A 23,988-nucleotide genomic window follows, 5' to 3' on the forward strand; every position below is an offset into this window, starting at 1 on the left:
TTGATTTCAGCTTAGGTTGTGATTTTGGGTCTCGAGATCAAGCCCTGCGTTGAACACTGAGATCAGGTCTGTTAAGATTCTCTCTCCCTTTCCCTCTGACCCTCTTCCCTGTGCACTCTCTCAAATAAATAAGTCTTAAAAAGTTTTTTTACAGCTTTATTGTGGTTTGTCAACATACAATAAATTGCGCATATTAAAGTGTATAATTTTTTTTTAAAGAGTTTATTTATTTATTTGATGACGGAGATCACAAGTTGGCAGAGAGGCAGGTGGGGGTGGGGGGAAGCAGGCTCCCTGCTGAGCAGGAAGCCTGACTTGGGGCTTGATCCTAGGACCCGGGGATCATGACCTGAGCCAAAGGCAGAGGCTTAACCCATTGAGCCTCCCAGGCACCCCTCAAGTGTATAATTTGATAAGTTTTGACATGTGTATGTACTTATGAGGCCATTACCACAATCAAGATAACCAACACATCCATTCCTCCCAGAAGTGTTCTCATGGCTCTATAGAATAGCTCTCTTCTATCCTCCCACACTTGTCTTCAGACAACCACAGATTTGTTTTCTCCCTAGAGGTTAATTTGCATTCTCTAGAGTTCTACGTAAGTGACATATGCAGTATGTACTTCATTTTCATTTGGAGGGGGAGTGTCTGGCTTTTTGGCATTGAGCATAATTATTTGGAGTCATCCATGTTGTAGTATCTGTAGCTCATGCTGTTTTACTCCACAGTAGTATCCCATTATATAAAATACCATGGTTTATTTATTTATTTGCTTGTCAGTGGACCTTGAATGGCTCTGGTTTTTGGCAATTGTACAGAAAGCCGTTAGGAGCATTCATGTACAAGTCTTCGTGCAGATATATGCTTTTATTTCAAGCAGGTAAACCCCTAGGAATGGAGTAACTGGATCAAAAGGTAGGTGTCTTTTTAACTTGTAAGAACACTGTCAAACTGTTTTGTAAAGTGGTTGTGTTCTTTCTGATTTTGTCGGCATCTTAGGAGGATTCAGTTCCTTCACATCTTCATCAACTCCTGGTTTGTATCAGTCTTTTCAGCCATTCTGATGAGATGTGTAGTAGTTAGTGTCTTGTGATTTTCATTTAGATTTCCCTAGTGACTAATGATGCCTGAGCATCTTTTTTTGTGCTTATTTGCCATCTGTATGTCTTTTTTGGTGAAATGTTTTTTCAGTTATTTGCCCATTTAAAAATTTGGGTTGTTTTCTTGTTACTGAGTATTGAGAGTTCTTTATGTATTTTGGACACTAGTCTTTTTTTTTTTTTAAAGATTTTATTTATTTGACAGAGAGGGAGCACAAGTCGAGGTGGGGCAGAGGCAGAGGGAGGGACAGACTCCCAGATGAGCAGGGAGCCTGATTCAGAGCTTGATCCTAGGACCCTGGCATCATGACCTGATTCAAAGGCACATGCTTAACCAACTGAGACACCCAGGCGCTCCTTGGACACAAGTCATATATCAGATATATGCTTGAAAAATATTTTGTCCCTGTTTGGCTTGTCTTTTCATTCTCTAATCAGTGTCTTTCAAGAGCAAAAGTTTTACATTTTGATGAGGTCCATTTTTTCAATTTCCTCTTTAAAGGACTATACTTTTGGTGTTGTATCTGAGAAATCTTTGTGTGACCCAAGGCTGCAATGTTTTTTGCCCTATGTTTTGTTCTGTAAGTTTTGTAACTTTATTTTTCTCCTCATTTAATTGCACTTTGCTTTATTGTGCTTCATAGTGCATTTTCAAGCAAGTCTATTGGTTTTTTCTTTTTTCGTTTTATGACTTTAAACTATATATATAGGTTTATGATCCATTTGAGCTTTTATATTGTATGAGGTATGAATGAAAAAAAACCCTTTTTTCATATGGATATCCAGCTGTTCAGCTCTTTGTTGAAGAATACTTTGTATATGATTTTTCAGATTTAAACAAATCTCTATTAGCCTGGATCTTTCCATTTTATAGGTAAGCAAACAGGCTTGGAGAATTGAAGTGACTTGTGCAAGGCCACATAGCTCATTTGTGTTAGATCCTGGCCTTGAACTCATGTCTTCCAAATCCCAGTCCATTACTTTGTTCACTGTATCATCTTTTCATTTTATCCTTTTCAAGTACCTTGTTCTTGAATATTATCTTTCTGTCTAGTTTTTAGAAGGAAGAGCGGAGGTCTAAAAGAGGACCATCACTTTAGAGACAATATTGTGAGGTCTCTCACTTCTTGGACCTTATCATCTGTTATTCTCCCCTCACTTCCACCGCTTCAGTCTCCCTGCTATTCCTTGAATCCACCAGGCTCTCTCCTGCCTCAGGGCCCTTGAACTTATTGTACCTTCTCCCTCGACTCTCTTCTCTCAGTTGTCCTCATGTCTTGTTTCTCCTTCAAGTGTTGACTCAGCTTCACCTCAGGGAAACCCACCTGAACCACACATTTAAAATTTAAAGCCCTTCCTCCAACCATCCACGTCCCCCTTCCCCTCAGTATTCTGTAGTCAGGTTGTGAAGCCTGGGGTGACGAGATTTCCTGTGAGAACGATAGAAGGCTGTGGCTGCGTGAAGCTGGAAAGTATTTTTCTGCATGACCAGTGTTGAGGAAGGATACTGAAAGGAATTTGAAATCATCTCATGTTTTTCTCCTATCATCTCTAGGAATTTAGAGTTTTCCATAGATTTTTCAGCCTAACTCTGATCTGTGGGCTGGGCCTTATGCATGTAAATTTATAGAAGAGCAATCTCTTCAGGGCTTATATTGGTGTCAGAGATTTTAATATTGCAGCTATTTGTTTAGTCCCTTCTTGAGCCAGCCACTGTACATACATTATCTTCAATTCTCACAACAGTCTTTCAGGGCAGGGATTACTCTCTCTCTTATGGATATAACTTTAGGGCCACAGATGTTAATGAAGCTTGGCTGCTTTCACACAGCTTGTATCTGGTAGGGCCACAATTCAAGCCCAAGACTGGATGGCTCAAAACCTACGCTTTCCCCACTATGCTTGGATAATGTGTTTCTCTTTCCCACCTATGTCTCCCCACCTACAATCAATCTTGTGAGGTAACTACTGAAACACGGGGCTACAGAGAAAATGCTATTCCAGTGTCATCTCTACATCTTTTCCAGAAAGGAGGACAGTGGGAATCCCTTTCTATAGAGGGCAGAACTGAGGCACAGAGGGGTTAACATGCTTAGGGCTGCAAAATAAGCCCATGGAAGAGTTGAGATCAAAGTCCCAGGACTCCTGGGTTCCAGGGACATTTTTTTTTTTTCAAGTTTCAGGTATTTATTATTCAGTGTAAACCCCAACACAATACACCAACATGATTTCATGCATTTAGAAGGGAAATATTTCCTGGATAAGTGGTAAATTGTGTGGATGGCTTCTGGAAGAACTTCATTTTAAGCAGCTTTATAGTGAAACATTTCATTTAAAAGTCTGGACCTTCTTTCTTCAGTTTGCTGTAATCTACATTCATGGAGTAGAACTTATACTGATCATTGGGACCCAGTTTGTTCCAGGGTTCTGGGTTATTCTTCCTATCCCAACTGACATCTGGATTGAACAATGCCAGGCGCAAGACATATAGTGCTGCTCCTGTACCTCCTGCCCCAATAAATACGAAGAGGGGGATCAAGCTCGGATGCTTCTTGGCCTGACCGATGATCTGGCGTAACATGGTTGCGGCAGAGGCCTCCTGACCAGGAAAGGGAAAAACCAAACGCGGCAGGCCCGGGACTAAGTAAAACCTACCCAGGGACCTTGTTTTATAATCCATGTCCCACCATGGCAATTTCATTGTTGGTCTTAATGTATGAGCAAATGGATGCATCTTGTGGCCTCTCAGAGGGATGAATAAGACCTAAGACCTTTGAGCTCTTGTCCTCTGTTGCTCTGTGAAGGAACTGAGGTTCCTTTACACAGTACTGTAGGTATAGGTTCTACTGAATTATTGAATTTTAAGATATATCCCAGATTAATTCTTCCAAGCTGGATGGGTGACATTTTTGTTAGACTCCAAAATTAGGTACAATACCTGTTTCTGAGAGCTCCTGGTTGAAGCTCTTCCGGGAGCAACTCTGAAATCTTGGTTTTGTACTTCTTTTCTGAATTTCTGGAAATCAGAGAGGGAGGGGTGTTCTTTAGAAGACATATGGGTAAGGTGGTGTTGTCTGAAAATTCTCAGGAAGTATCCCATGGTTATAACAGGCATTATTTAGCTGATGCATGTCTTTTTCTCAGAGCTTGTGATGCTACTGCTGAGGTTCTTCAACCGTCTGGGATGCCTGAGAGTGTGCTTATTCTGCATAGTAAGATGAGTGGGTATGATTTAGACACACATTCCCCTGGAAGATTTGCACATAAACAAAATGGCGGGGCCTCATGGTACAGCAGACAGAGCTATGAATCAGTGCCAGTCAGGGATGCTGGGCTTCAGCTACAGATTTGCAAATTTCCCAATTTGTATAGTGTTTGTCAGTGATCATGTACCTCCTGGGTTTCCTAGGGGAGCTAGGGAACTAGAGTCTGATGAAAAGGCATAGTCCCACTCTGCCTTTTTCTAAACACATCACGATGTTGTAATTTTCCGGCAACTTACAGTCCCCCCTCAAAAAGTGCATTCCTCAAGAGCAAGGATTTGGTCTGACTGTTCTCTTCATCGCCAGCGTCTAGCAGGGAACTTGGCCGTACTTAGTAAATGATGATTGAATGATGAATGGAGGAGGATGGGATTTTAGATTAGATCAGTGAGGATTTACCACAGTGTAACTTTAGGCAACTTGCTTAAGTAACACTTTCCTCACTTGTAAACTGAAGTAACATTATCTACCCACAAGAATGTTTTTAGGATTATGTGAGTTAATGAGTAAAGTGACAAGATGAGTGACAGATGGCCCTTTGGACTCTGTGATTCAGTAACACAGCTTAGAACATAAAATTATGAAACAATTGAGGGCATAACCAGCCTCATCTCTCCCTGGCTAAGTCCTAGTCATCTTTTAGATCTCAGTTTAAAAATTATTTTCTTGGGGCGCCTGGGTGGCTCAGTGGGTTAAAGCCTCTGCCTTTGGCTCAGGTCATGATCCCGGGGTCCTGGGATCGAGCCCCACATCGAGCCCCGCATCGGGCTCTCTGCTCCTCAGGGAGCCTGCTTCCTCCTCTCTCTCTGCCTGCCTCTCTGCCTAGTTTCTCTCTGTCAAATAAATAAAATAAAAAAATTATTTTCTTTTCTGCCCCCCCATTTTATTTTATTTTATTTCTTTTCAGTGTTCCAGCATACATTGTTTATGCACCACACCCAGTGATCCATGTAATATATGCCTCCACAATACCCACCTCTAGGCTCACCCAACACCACACCTCCCTTCCCTCCAAAACCCTCAGTTAGTTTCTCAGAATCTCACAGTCTCTCTTTCTGGCTTTTTGTTTTTATTATTAAGGAAGTTTGATTTCTTTCTTTGGTCAAAAGTTTAATATATTTTATTTTTTTCAGACTCATTGCTTGCTGTTTGAGACAAATACAGTTTGTTTTTTTCTGCCAACTATATCTTTCTTTTTTAAATGTTATGTTAGTCACCATAAAATACATCGTTAGTTTTTGGTATAGTGTTCCATGAGTCATCGTTTGCCTATAACACCCAGGGCTCCTAGCAGTACGTGCCCTCCTTAATACCCATCATGGGGCTCACCCTTCCCCCACCTCCCTCCCCACTAAAACCCTCAGTTTGATTCCTGGAGTCCATTGTCTCTCATGGTTCATCTTCCCCTCTGAATTGCCCCCCTTCATTTTTCCCTTCCTTCTCCTGATGTCCTCCATGCTGTTTCTTATGTTCCACAAGTAAGTGAAATCTTATGATAATTGCCTTTCTCTGCTCAACTTATTTCACTCGGCATAAACTCCTGTAGTCCCATCCATGTTGATGCAAAAGTTGGATATTCATCCTTTCTGATGGCTAATATTTCGTTTTAATTACGGACCACATCTTCTTTACCATTTGTCTGTTGAAGGGCATCTCAGCTTTTTCCACGGTTTGGCTATTATGCACTTTGCTGCTGTGAACACTGGGGTTCGTGTGCCTCTTCTTTTCACTACATCTGTATCTTTGGGGTAAATACCTAGTAGAGCAATTGCTGGGTCATAGTGTAGCTCTATTTTTAACTTTTTAGGAACCTCTACACTGTTTTCCAAAGTGGCTGTACCAGCTTGCATTCCCACAAACAATGTAAGAGTGTTCTCCTTTCTCCACAACCTCTCCAACATTTGTTGCTTCTTGTCTTGTCAATTTTTCCCATTCTAACTGGTGTAAAGTTGTATCTTATACCAGTTAAAAATTATTTCTTCCAAGAATATTCCTTTATCTTCCTTCTGTCTGCATTCTCCCCAAGTGACATTAGTTTTTTCTGCTAAATGCCTTTATAATATTCTATTTTTTCTGTTACAGTACTTGCCATAATTTACTTTTTAAAAAAGTATGGCCTCAGTATTACTCAATCATTGAAAAGAAAGAAATCTTGCCATTTGCAATGATGTGGATATAACAAGAGGGTATTATGCTAAGCAAAATAAATCAGAGAAAGGTAAATATCATATGATTTCACTTTTATGTTTTAAGAAGAAAAACAGATGAACATAGGGCAAGGGAAGGAAAAATAAAATAAGATGAAAACAGGGAGGCAAACCACAAGGGATTCTTAACTATAGGAAACAGGCTGGAGGTGGGGTGGGTGGGAGGATGGGGTAACTAGGTGATGGGCACGAAGGAGGGCATGTGATGTAATGAGCACTGGATGTCATATGCAACTGAAAAATCACTAAGTTCTTCCACTGAAAATAACAATACACTCTATGTTAACTAACTTGAATTTAAATAAGACATTTTTTAAAAAGTATCATCTCTGATAGATTGCCACGAAGGGGGGGGGAATTATGTCAGTCTTGATCACTATTATATTTACTGACATAGTAGATGCTTGTTAAATATTTATTGAATAAGTAATGCATTTTGTAGATGAGGAACCTGAAGCATAGGAAGAATAAATGATTTGTATAAACCTTGAGTTTATACAAATTGTCACTTGACTTCTTGTACCACAGCTGCCTCATTGTCAGGAACTTTGGATTCTTAGGGTTTTTTGTTTGTTTTGTGTTTTTGTTTTCTGTTTGTTTGTTTTACTCTTTTTCTCTCCAGTTTGAAAAATTACTAAAATAATACATGTTTCTTGTAGAATATTTAGAAAATATGGATGAGCTAATAAGCAAAAAGAATGGAAGAGGAAGAGAGGTTAGAAGGCAAGATGAGACAAGGAAAAAGAAGTAGAGATAGTCGCCCCAAAGTCCTGTCACCTGGGCATAAATACTGTTAACATTTTGGAATCTTTCAGACATTTTTCTAGGTGCTGTGCAGAAATGTGCACGTGTTGGTGCACATGTGCGCACGCACACACAGGTTTGTCTTTGTTTTTAAATTGAGAAACTTCACAGGCAGTAGAAATGTGTAAAAGTTGAAATACCAGGATATGGTTCTCTTGTAACAGCGGGAGTCAAAGACTCCTGCTGTAGAAAACCAGAAGGCATCTTCTGGGATCCCAGGAATGAGAAGACTGCCTCCAAATGAATAACTCCGTAACTTTTGTTTTCAGGTTCTATGTCCCCTTAATGGAGAAGAAGAATCTGACTCACTGAAAAAGACAAAGTTCTGTCCTGCCTTGGTCTTTTATACTTTTAATTTTTAATTTTATTTTTTTTTATTATCTTCAGTTAGCTACCATACAGTACACCATTATTTTTGATATAGTGTTCAGTGATTCATTAGCGATGTATAACATCCAGTGTTCACCACAATACGTGCCCTCCTTAATACCCATTACCCAGCCACTTTATCCCCCAAACCCCCTCCCATCTGAAACCCTCAGTTTGTCTCCCAGAGTCCAGAGTGTGTCATGGTTTGGCTCCCTCTCTGATTTCTTCCCATTCAGTTTTCCCTTCGTTCCCCTATTGTCCTTCGTGCTTTTTCCTGTGTTCCACATATGAGTGAAACCATATGATAATTGTCTTTCTCTGCTTGACTTATTTTACTTATCATCATCCCCTCCAGTTCCAACCATGTCGATGCAAATGGTGGGTATTCATCCTTTGTGATGGCTGAGTAATATTCTGTTGTATATATGTACCCCATCTTCTTTATCCATTCATCTGTTGAAGGGCATCTTGGCTCTTCCACAGTTTGGCTCTTGTGGACCTTGCTCCTATGAACATTGGTATGCATGTGGCCCTTCTTTTTTTTTTTTTTTTTTTTTTTTTAAAGATTTTATTTATTTATTTGGCAGAGAGAAATCACAAGTAGATGGAGAGGCAGGCAGAGAGAGAGAAAGGGAAGCAGGCTCTCCGCTGAGCAGAGAGCCCGATGCGGGACTCGATCCCAGGACTCTGAGATCATGACCTGAGCCGAAGGCAGCGGCTTAACCCACTGAGCCACCCAGGCGCCCTGCATGTGGCCCTTCTTTTCACTACATCTTTATCTTTGGGGTAAATACCTAGTAGTGCAATTCCTGGGTCATAAGGAAGCTCTACTTTTAACTTTTTGAGGAACCTCCATACTGTTTTCCAAAGTGGCTGTACCAGCTTGCATTCCCACCAACAGTGTAAGAGGGTTCTTCTTTCTCCACATCCTTGCCAACATTTGTTGTTTCCTGCCTTGTTAATTTTTGCCATTTTAACTGGTGTAAGGTGGTATCTCAGTGTGGTTTTGATTTGAATTTTCATGATGGCTAATGATGTTGAACATTTTTTCATGTGTCTGATAGCCATTTGTATATCTTCATTGGAGAAGTGTTTGTTCATGTTTGCTGCCCATTTTTTGACTTGATTATTTGTTTTTTGCATGTTGAGTTTGAGAAATTCTTTATTGATCTTGGATACCAGTCTTTTATCTGTAATGTCATTTGCAAATATCTTCTTCCATTCCATGGGTTGCCGCTTGGTTTTGATGACTGTTTCCTTTGTTGTGCAGAAGGTTTTTATCTTTAAAAAATTTTATTTTTATTTTTTTATAAATTTTTTTATTTTTTAATTTTTTTATAGTGTATTATTAGCCCCAGGGGTACTGGTCTGTGAATCAACAGGTTTATACCCACCACAGCTCTCAACACAGCACATACCCTCCCCAATGTCCATAACCCCACCACCCTCTCCCTACACCCCTCCCCCCACCTCTCCCTCAGTTTGTTTTGTGACATTAAGAGTCTCTTTTGGTTTGTCTACCTCCTGATCCCATCTTGTTTCATTTATTCTTTTCCTACTCCCCTAACGTCCCCCCCGCCCCATTGCATCTCCACTTCCTCATATCAGGGAGATCATATGATAGTTGTCTTTCTCCGACTGACTTATTTCACTAAGCATAATACCCTCTAGTTCCATCCAGGTCATCGCAAATGGCAAGATTTCATTTCGTTTGATGGCTGCATAGTATTCCAGTGTGTGTGTGTGTGTTTACAACATCTTCTTTATCCATTCATCTGTTAATGGAAATTTAGGTTCTTTCCATAGTTTGGCTGTTGTAGACATTGCTGCTATAAACATTTTGGTGCATGTGCCCCTTTGGATCACTACGTTTGTATCTTTAGGGTAAATACCCAGTAGTGCAATTGCTGGGTCATAAGGTAGCTCTATTTTCCACTTTTTGAGGAACCTCCATGCTGTTTTCCAGAGTGGTTGCACCAGCTTGCATTCCCACCAACAGTATAGGAGGGTTTGCCTTTCTCCGCATCCTCGCCAGCATCTGTCATTTCCTGACTCTTTAATTTTAGTCATTCTGACTGGTGTGAGGTGGTATCTCACTGTGGTTTTGATTTGTATTTCCCTGATGCCGAGTGATGTGGAGCACTTTTTCATGTGTCTGTTGGCCATCTGGATGTCTTCTTTGCAGAAATGTCTGTTCATTTCCTCGGCCCATTTCTTGATTGGATTATTTGTTCTTTGAGTGTTGAGTTTGCTAAGTTCTTTATAGATTTTGGATACTAGCCCTTTATCTGATATGTCGTTTGCAAATCTCTTCTTCCATTCTGTCAGTTGTATTTTGGTTTTGTTAACTGTTTCCTTTGCTGTGCAAAAGTTTTGATCTTGATGAAGTCCCAATAGTTCATTTTTGCCCTTGCTTCTCTTGCCTTTGGTGATGTTTCTAGGAAGAAGTTGCTGCAGCTGAGGTCAAAGAGGTTGCTGCCTGTGTTCTCCTCTAGTATTTTGATGGATTCCTTTCTCACATTTAGGTCCTTCATCCATTTTGAGTCTAGAAGGTTTTTATCTTGATGAAGTCCCAGAAGTTCATTTTTGCTTTTGTTTCCCTCGCTTTTGGAGACATGGCTTGAAAGAAGTTGTTGTGGCTGACTGAGGTCCAGTAACAGGTTACTACCTGTGTTCTCCTCTAGTATTTTGATGGATTCCTGTCTCACATTGAGGTCTTTCATCCATTTTGAGTTTATATTTGTGTATGGTGTAGGAGAATGGTCCAGTTTCATTCTTATGTATGTAACTGTCCAATTTTCCCAGCACCATTTATTGAAGATACTCTTTTTTCCATTGGATATTTTTTTCCTGATTTGTCAAAGATTAGTTGACCATAGAGTTGAGGGTCCGTATCTGGAGACTCTACGTGTCTGTTTTTGTGCCAATACCATGGTGCCTTAGTGAACATGAAGCTCTGTAATATAGCTTGAAGTTAAGCAATGTGATGCCCCCAGCTTTGTTTTTTCTTGTTCAACATTGTCTTTGTGATTCAGGGTCTTTTCTGGTTCCATACAAATTTTAGGATTGCTTGTTGCAGCTCTGTGAAAAATGCTACCTTGACCTTTTATAGAGAATCTGGGTTTTCTTCTGATAGAGTCATAATGGAGACTGTTCTCTAGGAGGCTGACTGCCCTAGAAGACTGGTCTTTGATTTCTTTTTTTTTTTTTTAAGATTTTATTTATTTATTTGACAGGTAGAGATCACAAGCAGGCAGAGAGAGGAGGAAGCAGGCTCCCTGCTAAGCAGAGAGCCCGATGCAGGGCTCGATCCCAGGACCCTGGAATCATGACCCGAGCTGAAGGCAGAGGCTTTAATTCACTGAGCCACCCAGGCGCCCCTGGTCTTCGATTTCTTAAATGTGTTTGTCCAAGAACCTATCAGCTTAGTTAATTGGAAGTTAGTAGAGCATTTTCTTTCAGTCCTAAGATCTGCCCAGTTAGCCTACTCTTACTGGCATAACTGTTTTTGGCAAACAGCATTTGAGTCATGAGTAAGTACACTTTGCCTTTGAGCCTCCCCTGGAACCATGGTGTGTTTGTATTTGTCCTCTTGCCATTGCATATTTCTGAGCCCTGACTGTTACAGTTCATATGGAAGTTTGGCATTCTGCTTCATCAAGTACTGAGTCCAGGCAGTACAGGCTCTATATACTGTTCAGATCCACATACCACTTCCAAGCAAAGATTTGTTATCTTCAGATTTATTCTTTTTCTACTGTTTGCAAATATTAATTGATTCCCCACTTCGTGCCAGATGCTATAATTGACACTGGAGCTACTACGGTGAATAAGGCCCAGTCCCTGCCTTCAGAGAGCTCATGTTCTGTGGAGCAGGCACACATATAAACAGGCCTTTAGGGTTCTACATGATAGGGATGCATGGGGTGCCATGAGAACAGTGACTAGGGGATCCTCACAACCCTAACATTTTACACTGAGTCCTGAAGGACTCAGGATTTTGCAGTTCTTTAATATTACCCAATCTCTGTGTAATTAGGATTATGTCTTTCTACTCAAACTGGATAATTAATAAGTTTGAAAACATTCAGGTATTCATTAGGTGAATAATTACTGCCTAGCTGGTGTTTTAAGAAAGAACTTTAAAAATATACATGTATTAGGGGTGCCTGGGTGACTCAGTCAATTAATTGTCTGCCTTCAGCTCATGTCATGATTCTAGGATCCTGGGATCAAGTCCCACGTCAGGCTCTGGCCTCAGCAGGAGGCCTGCTTCTCTCTCTGCTTCTGCCTGCTGCTGTCCCTGTTTGTGCTTCCCCCTTTCTCTCTGACAAGTGGATAAATAAAATCTTAAAAAAAAATAAAATCCATGCGTATTAAATGTTTTTCCCTTGCCAAGTCCTATCTTAAATATTGAGGTGGCAGTGGAGTGCTGGTATAGGAGGAATAATGGATGAAATAGGTCAAGGTCTATGAAAGTTCTCAGTCCAGTTAGAAGAACAGATTTAGTTCTATTTTTTTTTAAGATTTTATTTATTTATTTGACAGAGAGAGAGCACAAGTAGGAGAAGCAGCAGGCAGAGGGAGAGGGAGAAGCAGGTTTCTTTTTTTTTTTTCTTTTAAGTTCTGTTAATACAAATATTTCAGAGAGGCAGGCAGAGAGAGAGAGGAAGAAGCAGGCTCCCTGCTGAGCAGAGAGCCCGATGTGGGGCTCGATCCCAGGACCCTGGGATAAAGCAGAGGCTTTAACCCACTGAGCCACCCAGGCACCCCGAGAAGCAGGTTTCTTGCTGACCAGAGAGTCCAATGCAGGGTTTGATCCCAGGATCCTGGGATCATGACCTGAGCCGAAGGCAGCTGATTAATGACTGAGCCACCCAGGCACCCTAGAAGAACAGATTTAAAATAGAGAATTGCAGCAAAGAGTCCACAACCAGATGTCAGAACCAGGTGTTCTTGTCATCAGCACCCCCCATTCTTTTACTTCTCCAGCAGGGGAACACTATCCCAGCTTCAAGAAGGAGTTTGATTTGGACATAGAAATAGGGGAAAGAGACCTGCTTGTCTTCCTTGGCCCACTGGAATTATCTGTCCTCTTCATTCTCTGGTTTATTGCACGAGCACATTTATGGCATTGATGACTTCAGGAGGATTATAGGAATTCCTGAGCATCTCAGCCTTGACATTCCCTTCTTCCCCTCACAGGGAATCCTTACTCTTCAAATTGAGTGCTCCGTTGTTATTAAATCTGCCTTCAGTGACTATTCTCCTTTACGTAGCTTTCACCTTAGCCAGAAAGAAAGGCTTCAGAATCAAGACCCCATATTGGGGAGTTGAGGGAAATTGGAAGGGTAGGTGAACCATGAGAGACTATGGACTCTGAAAAACAATCTGAGGGTTTTGAAAGGGCGGGGGGTGGGAGGTTGGGGGAACCAGGTAGTGGGTGTTAGAGAGGGCACAGATTTCATGGAGCACTGGGTGTGGTGCAAAAACAATGAATACTGTTACACTGAAAAGAAATGAAAACAAAAAGAATTTTAGTAGGGCTTTATTGAATTATTTATTGGAATTTGAAAAAAAATCCTGTTATTATTTTTATTACTACAAAAAACCCCCCCAAAACCCCATATTACCCCTTTGATGTATTCTAAACTCTTTGGTGGTTCAACTAGATTGTAAACTCTTTAAAGCTGTTTTTTATACTTTTTCTGTATCTAATGTAGTACCAAGTATATAGTAAGGGCTTTCTATATGTGTGTATATATATGTATTATATATATAGTGTGTATATATATAATATGTATATGTGTGTTATATGTGTACATATATATACTCTTCAGCATGGAGTGGGGAGCAGTTTTTTGAGTAGAAGCCTTATACATGTTGCTCTGTCACATTATTTATACCTTTTCCAGCATATCATATTTTCCATTGCTGAGAAGTACACACCACACATATTTAAACCACACTGGGGTATTCTTTATTTTGAATTATTTATTTTGTTGATTCTCTCTGTTAGAGATTGTTTGGGTATTATTCTTGGGGGAATCTTTAGAAACAGTCAGAGAGAAAACTTAGGGGACTTGTTGTAAAGATTTGTTAGCATTTTTCCATTCAGCTCTGGTGCACTGGACAGACACATTCAGAATAGTTAATCTAGTAATTGAGAGCATAAGTATTTATTCATCTCACTAATAGTCATCTTTTCTGGAAATGATTAAAGATATGAAACATTACTCTCAGTCCAAAATGACTTGTAGTCAGGAGATGTAGGAGTGGATTTTTGGGTCATTGACCAAAGGACACTGTGTTTCCAAGGCTGTCTGGCAAACATCATGAGGTTCCAGTCTCAGATTCCTCGAAGGGAGAATACAGAAAAGAAAGCCTATTTCATTCACCAAGTGGCTCAGCAGTAGATCAGACTGATGGACCAGATCAACAAATACTGCAAAACAGGAAGTTGACTCTCCTGAAATCTTTCCTTGTTTCCTCTCAAAAACAATTTTTACCTCTGTTGGGCCCCTACAACTCTTAGTCTATACTTCTATCATACTTTCTTTTCTTGTCCGTTTTTTTTAACTTCTATTTTTAATTCAATAACATGTTATAATGTGGACATTTTACTTATTTAAAAATGTGTTTTTATTGAAATACAATTAATATACAGTGTTATATTAGTTTCAGTTGTACAATAACGATTTAACAGTTCTATAGATTACTTAGTGCTTATCGTGCTAAGTATACTCTTTTTTTCATAGTACAAAGAAATGAGAAATACTTTTTTAAAAAATTATTTTTATTAACATATAATGTATTATTAGCCCCAGGGGCACAGGTCTGTGAATCATCAGGCTTACACACTTCACAGCACTCACCATAGCACATAACCTCCCCAATGTCCATCACCCAGCCATCCTATACTTAGGCCCTCACCCACCAGCAACCCTCAGTTTGTTTTGTAAGATTAAGAGTCTTTTATGGTTTGTCTCCCTCCCGATCCCATCTTGTTTCATTTTTTCCTTCCCTACCCCCCACAACCCCTACCCTGCCTCTCAAATTCCTCATATCAGAGAGATCATATGATAATTATCTTTCTCTGATTGACTTATTTCACTCAGCATAATACCCTCTAGTTCCATCCATGTCATTGCAAATGGCAAGATTTACCAGAAATACTTTTATTGAGGGATGAACCATTTGCTTTCACATAATTGTTAGAATATTCTTAATTACTTATATATGTATATTTTAAATTTTATAAATAGTAACAAATAAGTAATTTTATTTATTTTTTAAATTCCAGTGTAATTAACATATACTGCTACATTAGTTTTGAAATGTACAATGTTGTGATTCAAAAATTCTACACATTACTTAGTACTTAATAAGATAAGTGTACTCTTAATACCCCTTATTTATTTCACTTATCCTCCACTCACCTCCCCTCTGGCAATCAATAATTTGTTCTCGGTATGTAAGAGTCTAGGGTGTTTTTTTTGTTTGTTTTTTGGTTTATCTCTCTTATTCTTTGTTCATTTGTTTTGTTTCTTAAATTCTACATGTGAGTGAAATCATACGGTATTTGTCTTTCTCTGGCTTATTCTACTTAGCATTATACATAATCTCTAGGTCCATCTGTGTTGCAAATGGCAAGATCTCATTATTTTTTTTTTAAGATTTTATTTATTTATTTGAGAGAGAGTGAAGGTGAGAGAGATTACGGAGGGAGAGGAGGAAGGAGATTTGCCGCTGAATGGAGAGCCTGATAAGGGCTCAGTTCCATAACTCTGGGATCATGACCTGAGCCAAAGACAGATGCCTAACTGACGGAGCCACCCAGGTGCCTCAAGAGCACATTCTTTTGTATGGCTGAGTAACATTCCCTTGTACATATGTACCACATCTTTATCCATTCATCTATAGACAGACACTTGGGTTGCTTCCATATCTTGGCTATAGTAAATAATGCTATAATAAACATAGGGGTGCATATGTCTTTTTGAATTAGCATTTTTGTTTTCCCTGGGTAAATACCCAGTAATGGAATTACTGGATTGTATGGTAATTCTCCTTTTAATTTTTGGAGGAACTTCCATACTGTTTTCCACAATGGCTGCACCAAGTTCCATTTCCACTAACAGTGCACGAGGGTTCCTTTTTCTCCACATCCTCGCCAACACTTCATATTTCTTATCTTTTTGATTCTAGCTGTTCTGATAGGTATGAGTTGATATCTCATTCTGGTTTTGATTTGCATTTCCCTGTCCATCGTACCTTTTAAAGTAACTGTTTATAGACCTGTCCTGCCCTACTTGCAGAATGTAAGGCCCTTAAGGAGAAAGGTATGCATTTGCAAAAGTACATTTACAAAAAAAAAAGTACATTTACTTCAGTACTCTTTTGAGGTAAAAATAACCACAGGAAAAACTATTATTGATAGTTACACATTAGTGACTTTCATTTCATTAAAGCTCAAGATAAATTTAGAAGAAAGACAAAACAGTTTAATAGAAAGAAATAGCTCTTAGCATAGAGCCAGAAATACCACAATAACACTTAATCATAGATTGGAGATCTCTTTTGCATGCTTAGGGTAGTGGGGGTCAAGGTTAGAGGAGCCTGAGTACATGTGTGTGGATGAGGGGATGGGGTGATACCAGAGTTTGATGAAAGCCTTTTCTTGCTTTTAGTATAAGTTCGGTCAGAATCATCTTAGTAATGGAAACTAGAGTCAGTGTGTCTTTACCAAGTAACTAAAGCAACCTATTAGATCTTAATTATAGGACTACCCACCATCTGTCAGAAGAGAGAGAAGGGGTTATCTAGGTAGAGTTGACTATTTTTGGCACCAAGGGGCCACAGTCCTGTACCTTTAAAATTCTAAGCTGCACGATTTGAGGTTGATTTTTAGGCAAGAGATTTTATTTGCAGCTAATGCTGTGAAACTGTTACATTTTATTTCATTTGGATGTCCTGCAGTGTTTTTGTTGTTCATTTTTTTTCAAATGATAGAATAGAAATTCTACGGGGAAGGGAAAGATAGGGAGAGGGAGGAACAGGGAGGGAGAAGTAGAGAGAGGGAAGAAATTTTTCAGGAGTGGAAAACATAAAGGAAAATACACAAGAAAAAATACAATAGAAAAATCACAGGTATGCAAAGAAACATTACCTTTTTTCAAAAAGAAAGAAGACACGGTTACATTTTTAACAGACACATAAGCTGTAGCTCAAATGTAATAATATAAAGGAGATTTATCCAAGAAAGAGATAAAGCTGGTCATGACTTAGTAGAAATCCCTGAGCTAATGGCAATTGAACACTAGCTTAGTATTCTTTTTCAGAGTGGTCTAGCTGATTCTTCTATGTGACACTGTGGGGATGAGCAGTATTTTTTAAAGTTTAAGTCATAAGATTTATGAGAGGTTTAAAAAACCTGGAGCTAATTATAAAAGTGCTACTGGTGAAGTCCCTCAGACCCAATAATAGATGCATCATGACCCCTATTTAATATACATAGAGAATTTGGGATAAAAAAGCCATTTTATAATTAAAGGTCTATATCCAGTGGCCATTAATCAGTTAGTTAATGTGGGGGCTCCTGGGTGGGTCAGTCAGTTGAGTGTCCGAGTCTTGGTTTTGGCTCAGGTCATGATCTCAGGGTTGTGGGATTGAGCTCTGTGTGGGCTCTGTGCTCAGTGGGGAGTCGCTTGAGATTTTCTCTCTTCACACACTCTCTCTCTCTCAAAGAAATAACTAAATCTTTTTTAAAAAGTGTGATTTCTAGCATCATGGGAGTGCTAAAGAGTTTGTGGTTATTTCTAGTGGTGCTAATAGCATTGTTAGTGAAGAAAATGTACTGTTACCATAAACTAGAGAATTGGATTCAAGCATGGGAGGTAATTACAATACTTAGTTTTAATGTGAAGTTAAAATTTATTCCTTCAACTTCCAGTCCAAACTTATTTTGTTGGATAATTAATAAATTATGATGAGGGCTTTCTGCCTTTCTAATTAATTGAATGGTTACTTGATTGAAAGTTACAAATATGAAAAAGAAGTTTCTTTAACCCTAAAGTGGGATAGCAGTGCTTTCACTAGGCATATTGTCAGTAATAACTTTTGTGGGTGTTTCATTGAATAACAACATCTGGGAAACTTGGTCCTCAGCCAACAGTGCTGTCTGCCTCTGTGGCTTTCTCACTGCTATTCTTTGCCCTAAATGATAGCTAGATTGAGTTATTAACAGTTAATCTCTTAAGAGGTTTGTGTGTCTGTGTGTCTATATGTGTGTGCTTGTGTGTGTGTTTTGGGCAGATAAATGGCATAGACGGGGTCTGGCCTAAACCAAAACTCAGTAGTGTAAAGTTGCTCTCTTTTTTTGGTTCTGGCTTCTTTTTTGTGCATTCTTCCCTATAACTAGACATTGCCTCTCAATCTTTCATTCAGGAACGTCTTTGCCATTGCTAATAACTTTCATATCCCTGTTGATGCCAGAGACAACCTTAATGATCCCTTGGAGTCAGCTTTGTGCATAGTGGAGATGGCCGCATTTTCTCTATGTGTCCTGAGGTGTACGAAGCACCAGCAATGGTAAATAAGCACTTCTAGGTCATTCTGGAAATTTTTGTTGAGAAAACCATAAGATAAAGGATTTATGCATATGGAAATCCTAGCAATCAAGTGGCAAATCACAAATATCAGATCATGGTGACAGCCCATCGGCACCTCATGACGTTAGTCAAAAATAACACAGAGGGTGTTCAGGGGCAGCCCGCAGTCTCCCAAGGTCACTACAGTGGAGATCAACATTGTGTTGATCCCCTTGTTCTCATTGAGCTGGCTCTCAGTTTCCCGAGTGCTGTTTTCCTTCTCACTTCTCCTGTGGAGGCAGGTAACAGTCTTCGAGTAGCAGATGAGGTTGAAGCTCAGAGGGGCACCGTACTGGACCATAAACACGAAGGTGGTAAAGATGGGCCACTTCGTTTTGGTGGGCCAGATCTCTATGCAGGCCACACCGTGGGTGTAGAGGTCACCAGGGAAAGAGAGGCTCTGGAAAGGCTCGTTGGTGGGTGGTAGTGCAGGAAGAAGGGCATAGACAGTAGAAGAGGAAACAGCCAGATCAGTGTAATAACCCCAGTAGGCACGAGGTACAATACACCGTGTTTCCAGCCATAGGGGTTTGCAGCCAGCTGAAAACTTTCTTTTTTTTTTTTTTTCCATGACTTATTTAATATGTTGGTTAATTGAATTTAAATGAAAAAAATAAATGTGAAAAAAATAAAGATTTGTTTACTTTTTGAGAGAGAGATAGTAAGGGCAGAGAGAGAACATCACGTAGACTCTGCCCATGCTCAGCGGGGTACCTGATGCGAGGCTCGATCCCATGACCCTGGGATCATGACCTGAGCTGAAATCAAGAGTTGGATGCTTAACCCCCTGAGCCACTCAGGCATGCCAACGGAAACTTTTCAACAGCAATTAACACAACTGAGTATTATGGACAGAGGTGGAGACACTCTGCACATTAGAGCTGAGTTTGCATATGGTATCCCCAAATATCCAGGGGCCCATCAGAGTGTGGACGACAGTGGAAAGTATACACAGGGCATATACCAAGATGTCAGAGGAAGAGACCTTGGTAGTCAGTATATTAGTGATATTCTGAGCTTCTCTCTGCTTTTTTTTTTTTTAAGTATTTTTATTTATTTATTTGACAGAGAGAGAGAGATCACAAGTAGGCTGAGAGACAGGCAGAGAGAGAGGGGGAAGCAGGCTCCCCGCCGAGCAGAGAGCCCGATGTGGGGCTCCATCCCAGGACCCTGAGACCGTGACCTGAGCTGAAGGCAGAGGCTTTAACCACTGAGCCACCCAAGTGCCCCTGCTCTCTGCTTCTTAAAGATGATAATGATGAGAGAAAGGTTTCCAAAAAGGCCCACTCTTCAGACCACAGTATAGACTATGAGGAATAGGAGCAAGGCTAGAAAAGGGGGTCAGTGAACCTCAACATAGAGAAATGCAGAGTTGTTGCTTTCTAGCATTGGTTTTATTAGATGCTGGGTAGTTTAGAGAAGGTTCCATTATGTTAGTGTTCTAAGGAAAGCATTTCTAAGCTTATTCTGGCCATCAATTCTTGGGAAGCACTTCGATTCTGAGGCTTCCAGTTAATAATTAGTAGGGTTTAATCTTCTTGGATCTTTATCTGTGCTCATTGGAAATGCACCTGTGACTTGAGTATCTGCCTGAAATCCTAAAAAATTAAAGAGAACCCAGAATATTAGTGCAAAGTCTTAACCACCCGAACAGGTCTATTGTGGAACAGGGTCCCTGTGAGGACCTAGAGAGATGGGTCTCCCTGTCCTTCCTCTTCTCTCATCTCAGGGTACTCTATTTGTCCCAGCAGTATAGTCTTTAGAGCTAATAAGGAAGGGGATGTGATAGCATTCAGTTAAGTATATAAGGTTGCCCAAATATGTTTCCATTTCTGTCACCTCCTGTGCTTTGTGTGTGTGTGTCCATGTGTATATGTATGTGTACGCCCGCTGTGGAGGCCAGAGTACCATGTTTGGTCTGAAGTTGAGTTTCAATGGGAGCATCAATTTTTGATGTCTGTATGACTTTGACACAAGTCATTACCCTTCCTGCTTAGTTGTCGTTGTGTTGTTGTTGTTTTTAAAGTAGTCTCTTTGCCCAATGTGGAGCCCAGTGTAGGGCTTGAACTCATGACCCTGAGATCAAGACCTGAACTGAGACCAAGAGTCAGATGCTTAACTAACTGAGCCATCAAATGCCTCTTCCTGCTCAGTTTTCTTATCTTTAGAATGGGGATAAACAGTGTCTGAGTTGTGAGGATTAAATTAGATTATGCAACTGAATTTGTCTGTTAGCCCCAATGTGGAGCCCATAGGGTAGTGTTCAGTATTTATGTCCTGAATAAAATTTGTCATCTCCACTGCCCCGAGCTAGTCTATAGCCTTTAGTCTGGAGGCTAGAATCATAGTCATGCCTGCTTTGGAGTAGCATATGCTGTCTCCTCTTTGCACTAGTTGTACTTTCTGGGACTGAAGCCATACTCTGCACAGGGAGTTTCTGGATATGATGTTCAGATTCTGGAGATTCAGGCGAGGAAGCCATTGCCTAGTGAGCTGCTCCTCAGAACTAACTTTATTTTTGATGCATTCTTCCAATTCTCACTTCCTCTGGGTCCCTTTCTCTGGCTTCCAGACGAAAGGGGAGCCCTGATCCTGTGGCTCAGTGTGGCCTAGAGTGGTTGTATTCAGGAGAATTATTCAGACCAGAATATACAACAGTTATGATGAACTCCCCACCATTTTAAGTGCTGAGATTTCTGGCCCAAAGAGGACACGCTGAAAGAAGGCAAAGGGAAAAAAAAACCCCTCCATCTTGATTTATTCTTTAGGAATTTGAGGAAGATAACATAAATAACTGTGTGATAAAGGAAGCTGAGCAGTAGGAAAAAAAAGAGAACAGATGTTTGTTTGCTGTTTGAAATTACCCTGCACATCCTGTTCAAGTTCAAAGTCTTAGCAGATAACTATTGGAAAGAAAGCAACTTAAGAATACTTGTTATATCTGTCATGGTTTTAGCAATAGATATTTTGATGAGGAACACCGGGAAAATGTCATAGATGCATAGCAACTGTTGACTGAGACAGTGTATTTTGTAAAGAAAGACCCAAGGAACTGATCTATGGCTCAGATATGATGTGGTGACAAGTAGAGAGTGAAATTGATCAACAGTGGTGCTGACATGGTTTAAGGCTTGCATGATTCAGGGGTTCTGCAGACCTAGAGTTCACAAATATTGCCTGAAGGGGAATATGAAAACAGATTTAAGCTCTTTATGACAGTCAGTGGGCTACAACTGTAAATGAGACCAGAAAGCTTTGATTAAGATACCTTCTCCTAAGCAAGATTTACTTGGAGGAGGAGGGAGTAGGCAATGACTTCATACACAGGTACACGTCTGCTGGAGTGAGTGCTGGACTTCTATCGGAGACACGTTCTGCTGCTAACTAAGAAGGGCTTTGATCTTAGGCAAGTTACTCGGCTTTTCTGGGCCTCAGTTTTTTCATCCGCCAAATGAAACAAACAAATGGCCTCCCCATTGCACACATCTTGGTTCAAGGGCTAATGAAATAATGTATTTAAAACATCCTATTAACTGTTACACATTATACAAATCCACAGGCTCATTATTGTTGCTGTTACATGTGTTGAATGTTCCGGACGGAATTGGTCTAACCCCCATCCTCCAGAAAGCTGTCAGTGCTTTCCTATCCACTGCATGTACAATTTATTCCTCCAATACCACATTTGCCAGAAGGAGGTAGGATTGTTATATTTTCATTTCATTGACAGAAACTAAACCACAGAAAGGTCTAAGGGCTTAGCTAAAGCCAGACAAGACCAGCAAAATCTTGTGCTTGTTTTCTTCCCAGTTCTTATTGTTCACAGGAAAGGAGAGCTTCCTATGAATCCTTCAGAGAAAGGTCTGAATAGCAGTTTTTTCTTTATCCATGTGGAAATTCATACAGTTTTTTAGAGGGCCTAGCAGATTGGTAAGAGAGATGGGAATACACACTGGGAACCTGTATGTTGCTTGTTCTGGCTGATCTGGGTTGTGTGGGCTGAGTGTATGGGGATTACTTACCACCCTGCAACAGCTGGTCTGGTCTGAAGCTGAGTAGAGGTCCGTCTCCTCTGTGTTGATTAGTAGCAAAGTGCAAATTATCTTCCTAGTCTATAAGTTCCTATAGAGGCTTGAAGCTCAGAAAAGTCAGAAGAAGATCAGATGGGCCTCATCTGGGAGGAATTCAAAGGGGAGTGCTGGAATTACATTATCCATCGCCCTCTACACAAGACAGAGAAGATTAATCTTCACCTCCCCCCAACTTGACTGTATTTGGTTTGTGAAGCACGTGCCTTGAATTGGCTCCATGTATGCCTTTTCATGCAGAGGTACAACATTACACAGTCTTGATAGTTTTGTGTATAAAGGTTTTAGGATGAACAAAATAAGAGCATTATTCTGCTGAAGTATCTCTATGTACCTTTATTTCTGTATCTGATTTTTTAAAAAAATTAGCATGTATGGGATCCCTGGATGGCTCAGTGGGTTAAGCGACTGCCTTTGGCTCAGGTCATGATCCTGGAGTCCTGGGATCGAGTCCTATATTGGGCTCTCTGCTATTCAGACCTTTCTCTGACCCTCTCTGCTCTCATGCTCTCTCTCTCACTCTCTCAAGTAAATTAATAAAATCTTTTTAAAATTTTAAAAAAATTAGCGTGTCTTTCTTTTTTATTTTTTAAAAAATTTTCTGCAAATTTAAAAAAAAGATTTTATTTATTTATTACCAGAGAGAGAGCGAGCAAGAGGGTGAGCACAACAGGGAGAACAACAGGCAAGGGCAGAAGCAAGCTCTCCACTGAGCAAGGAGCCCATGCAGGACTTGATCCCAGGAAAGCTGAGAGCAGATGCTTAACTGACTGAACCACAGAGGCATCCCTCTCTTTTTCTCTCTTCATACAACTCTTATTTTTTGGTGGGTGTTAGGGAGCAGAATTTGTGTGTGACTTCCCCCTTGGCCTCTGTGCTTTCTCCTTATCTTTCATTGTCTTCCTCTTGTGATGCCTCGCGCATTCATTGTCTTCTCTGTGTCCCCCTTTCCCTTAATTGTTCATAACGGAATAATTGAGGCATATTTTAGACTCTCTGTTATATTTCATTTGGTACTATGGTTTCTTGACCTGGAAAAGATGCTACAGGTATTCTGATAGACCCCTCTCCTTTGACACTTGTTGTTTGCAGTTTTGCAATTCATTACTGGCAGAATAGGGACCAGAGCCCAAGTCTTCTGGCTCTCAAGATTTCCATGCTCTTTCCATTATTTTCTGCTGCCTCCTGTTTTATATTTATTTTTTCTTTTCTTTCTCTTTCTTTTTTTAATTTTTCAAAGGAGGGGTTTTCTTGTGTTTGTGTGTTTCAAGATTTTTAATTATTTATTTGACAGAGAGAGACACAGCAAGAGAGAGAGGAACACTGGCAGGGGGAGTGGGAGAGAGAGAAGCAGGCTTCCTCCTGATGCGGTGCTCGTCCCAGGACCCTGAGATCATGACCTGAGCCAAAGGCAGACGCTTAATGACTGAGCCACCCAGATGCCCCTTTTTTCTTCCTTCCTTCCTTTGTTCCTTCCTTTGTTCCTTCATTCCTTTCTCCCTCCT

The 23,988-nt window shown here is 40.2% G+C and overlaps 3 protein-coding genes across 4 annotated transcripts in view; 1 reads left to right on the forward strand and 2 right to left on the reverse strand.

Annotated features, from left to right (window-relative positions):
- KLHL3 (kelch like family member 3) overlaps positions 1 to 23,988 on the forward strand; it is a 259,558-nt gene that overhangs the window by 42,978 nt on the left and 192,592 nt on the right. The window lies entirely within an intron of this gene.
- Positions 3,265 to 3,759, reverse strand: LOC116586533 (cytochrome c oxidase subunit NDUFA4-like). Its single transcript, XM_032336638.1, has one exon. The coding sequence runs from the start codon at positions 3,682 to 3,684 to the stop codon at positions 3,436 to 3,438; it is 249 nt and encodes an 82-aa protein (XP_032192529.1). The 5' UTR covers positions 3,685 to 3,759; the 3' UTR covers positions 3,265 to 3,435.
- On the reverse strand, positions 18,220 to 20,376 carry LOC116585706 (neuropeptide Y receptor type 6-like). Its single transcript, XM_032334986.1, is given in 5 exon segments — positions 18,220 to 18,815; positions 18,818 to 18,942; positions 19,212 to 19,242; positions 19,245 to 19,419; positions 20,281 to 20,376. Coding segments are annotated over 5 exon segments (1,023 nt in total).

This window comes from Mustela erminea, chromosome 3 (genome assembly GCF_009829155.1).
Source record: "Mustela erminea isolate mMusErm1 chromosome 3, mMusErm1.Pri, whole genome shotgun sequence".
NCBI classification, from domain to species: Eukaryota; Metazoa; Chordata; class Mammalia; order Carnivora; family Mustelidae; genus Mustela; species Mustela erminea.

Excerpts from the sequence above, each read along its gene's own strand:
- LOC116586533 (XM_032336638.1), bottom strand. The coding sequence starts at position 3,684 with ATGTTACGCCAGATCATCGGTCAGGCCAAGAAGCATCCGAGCTTGATC.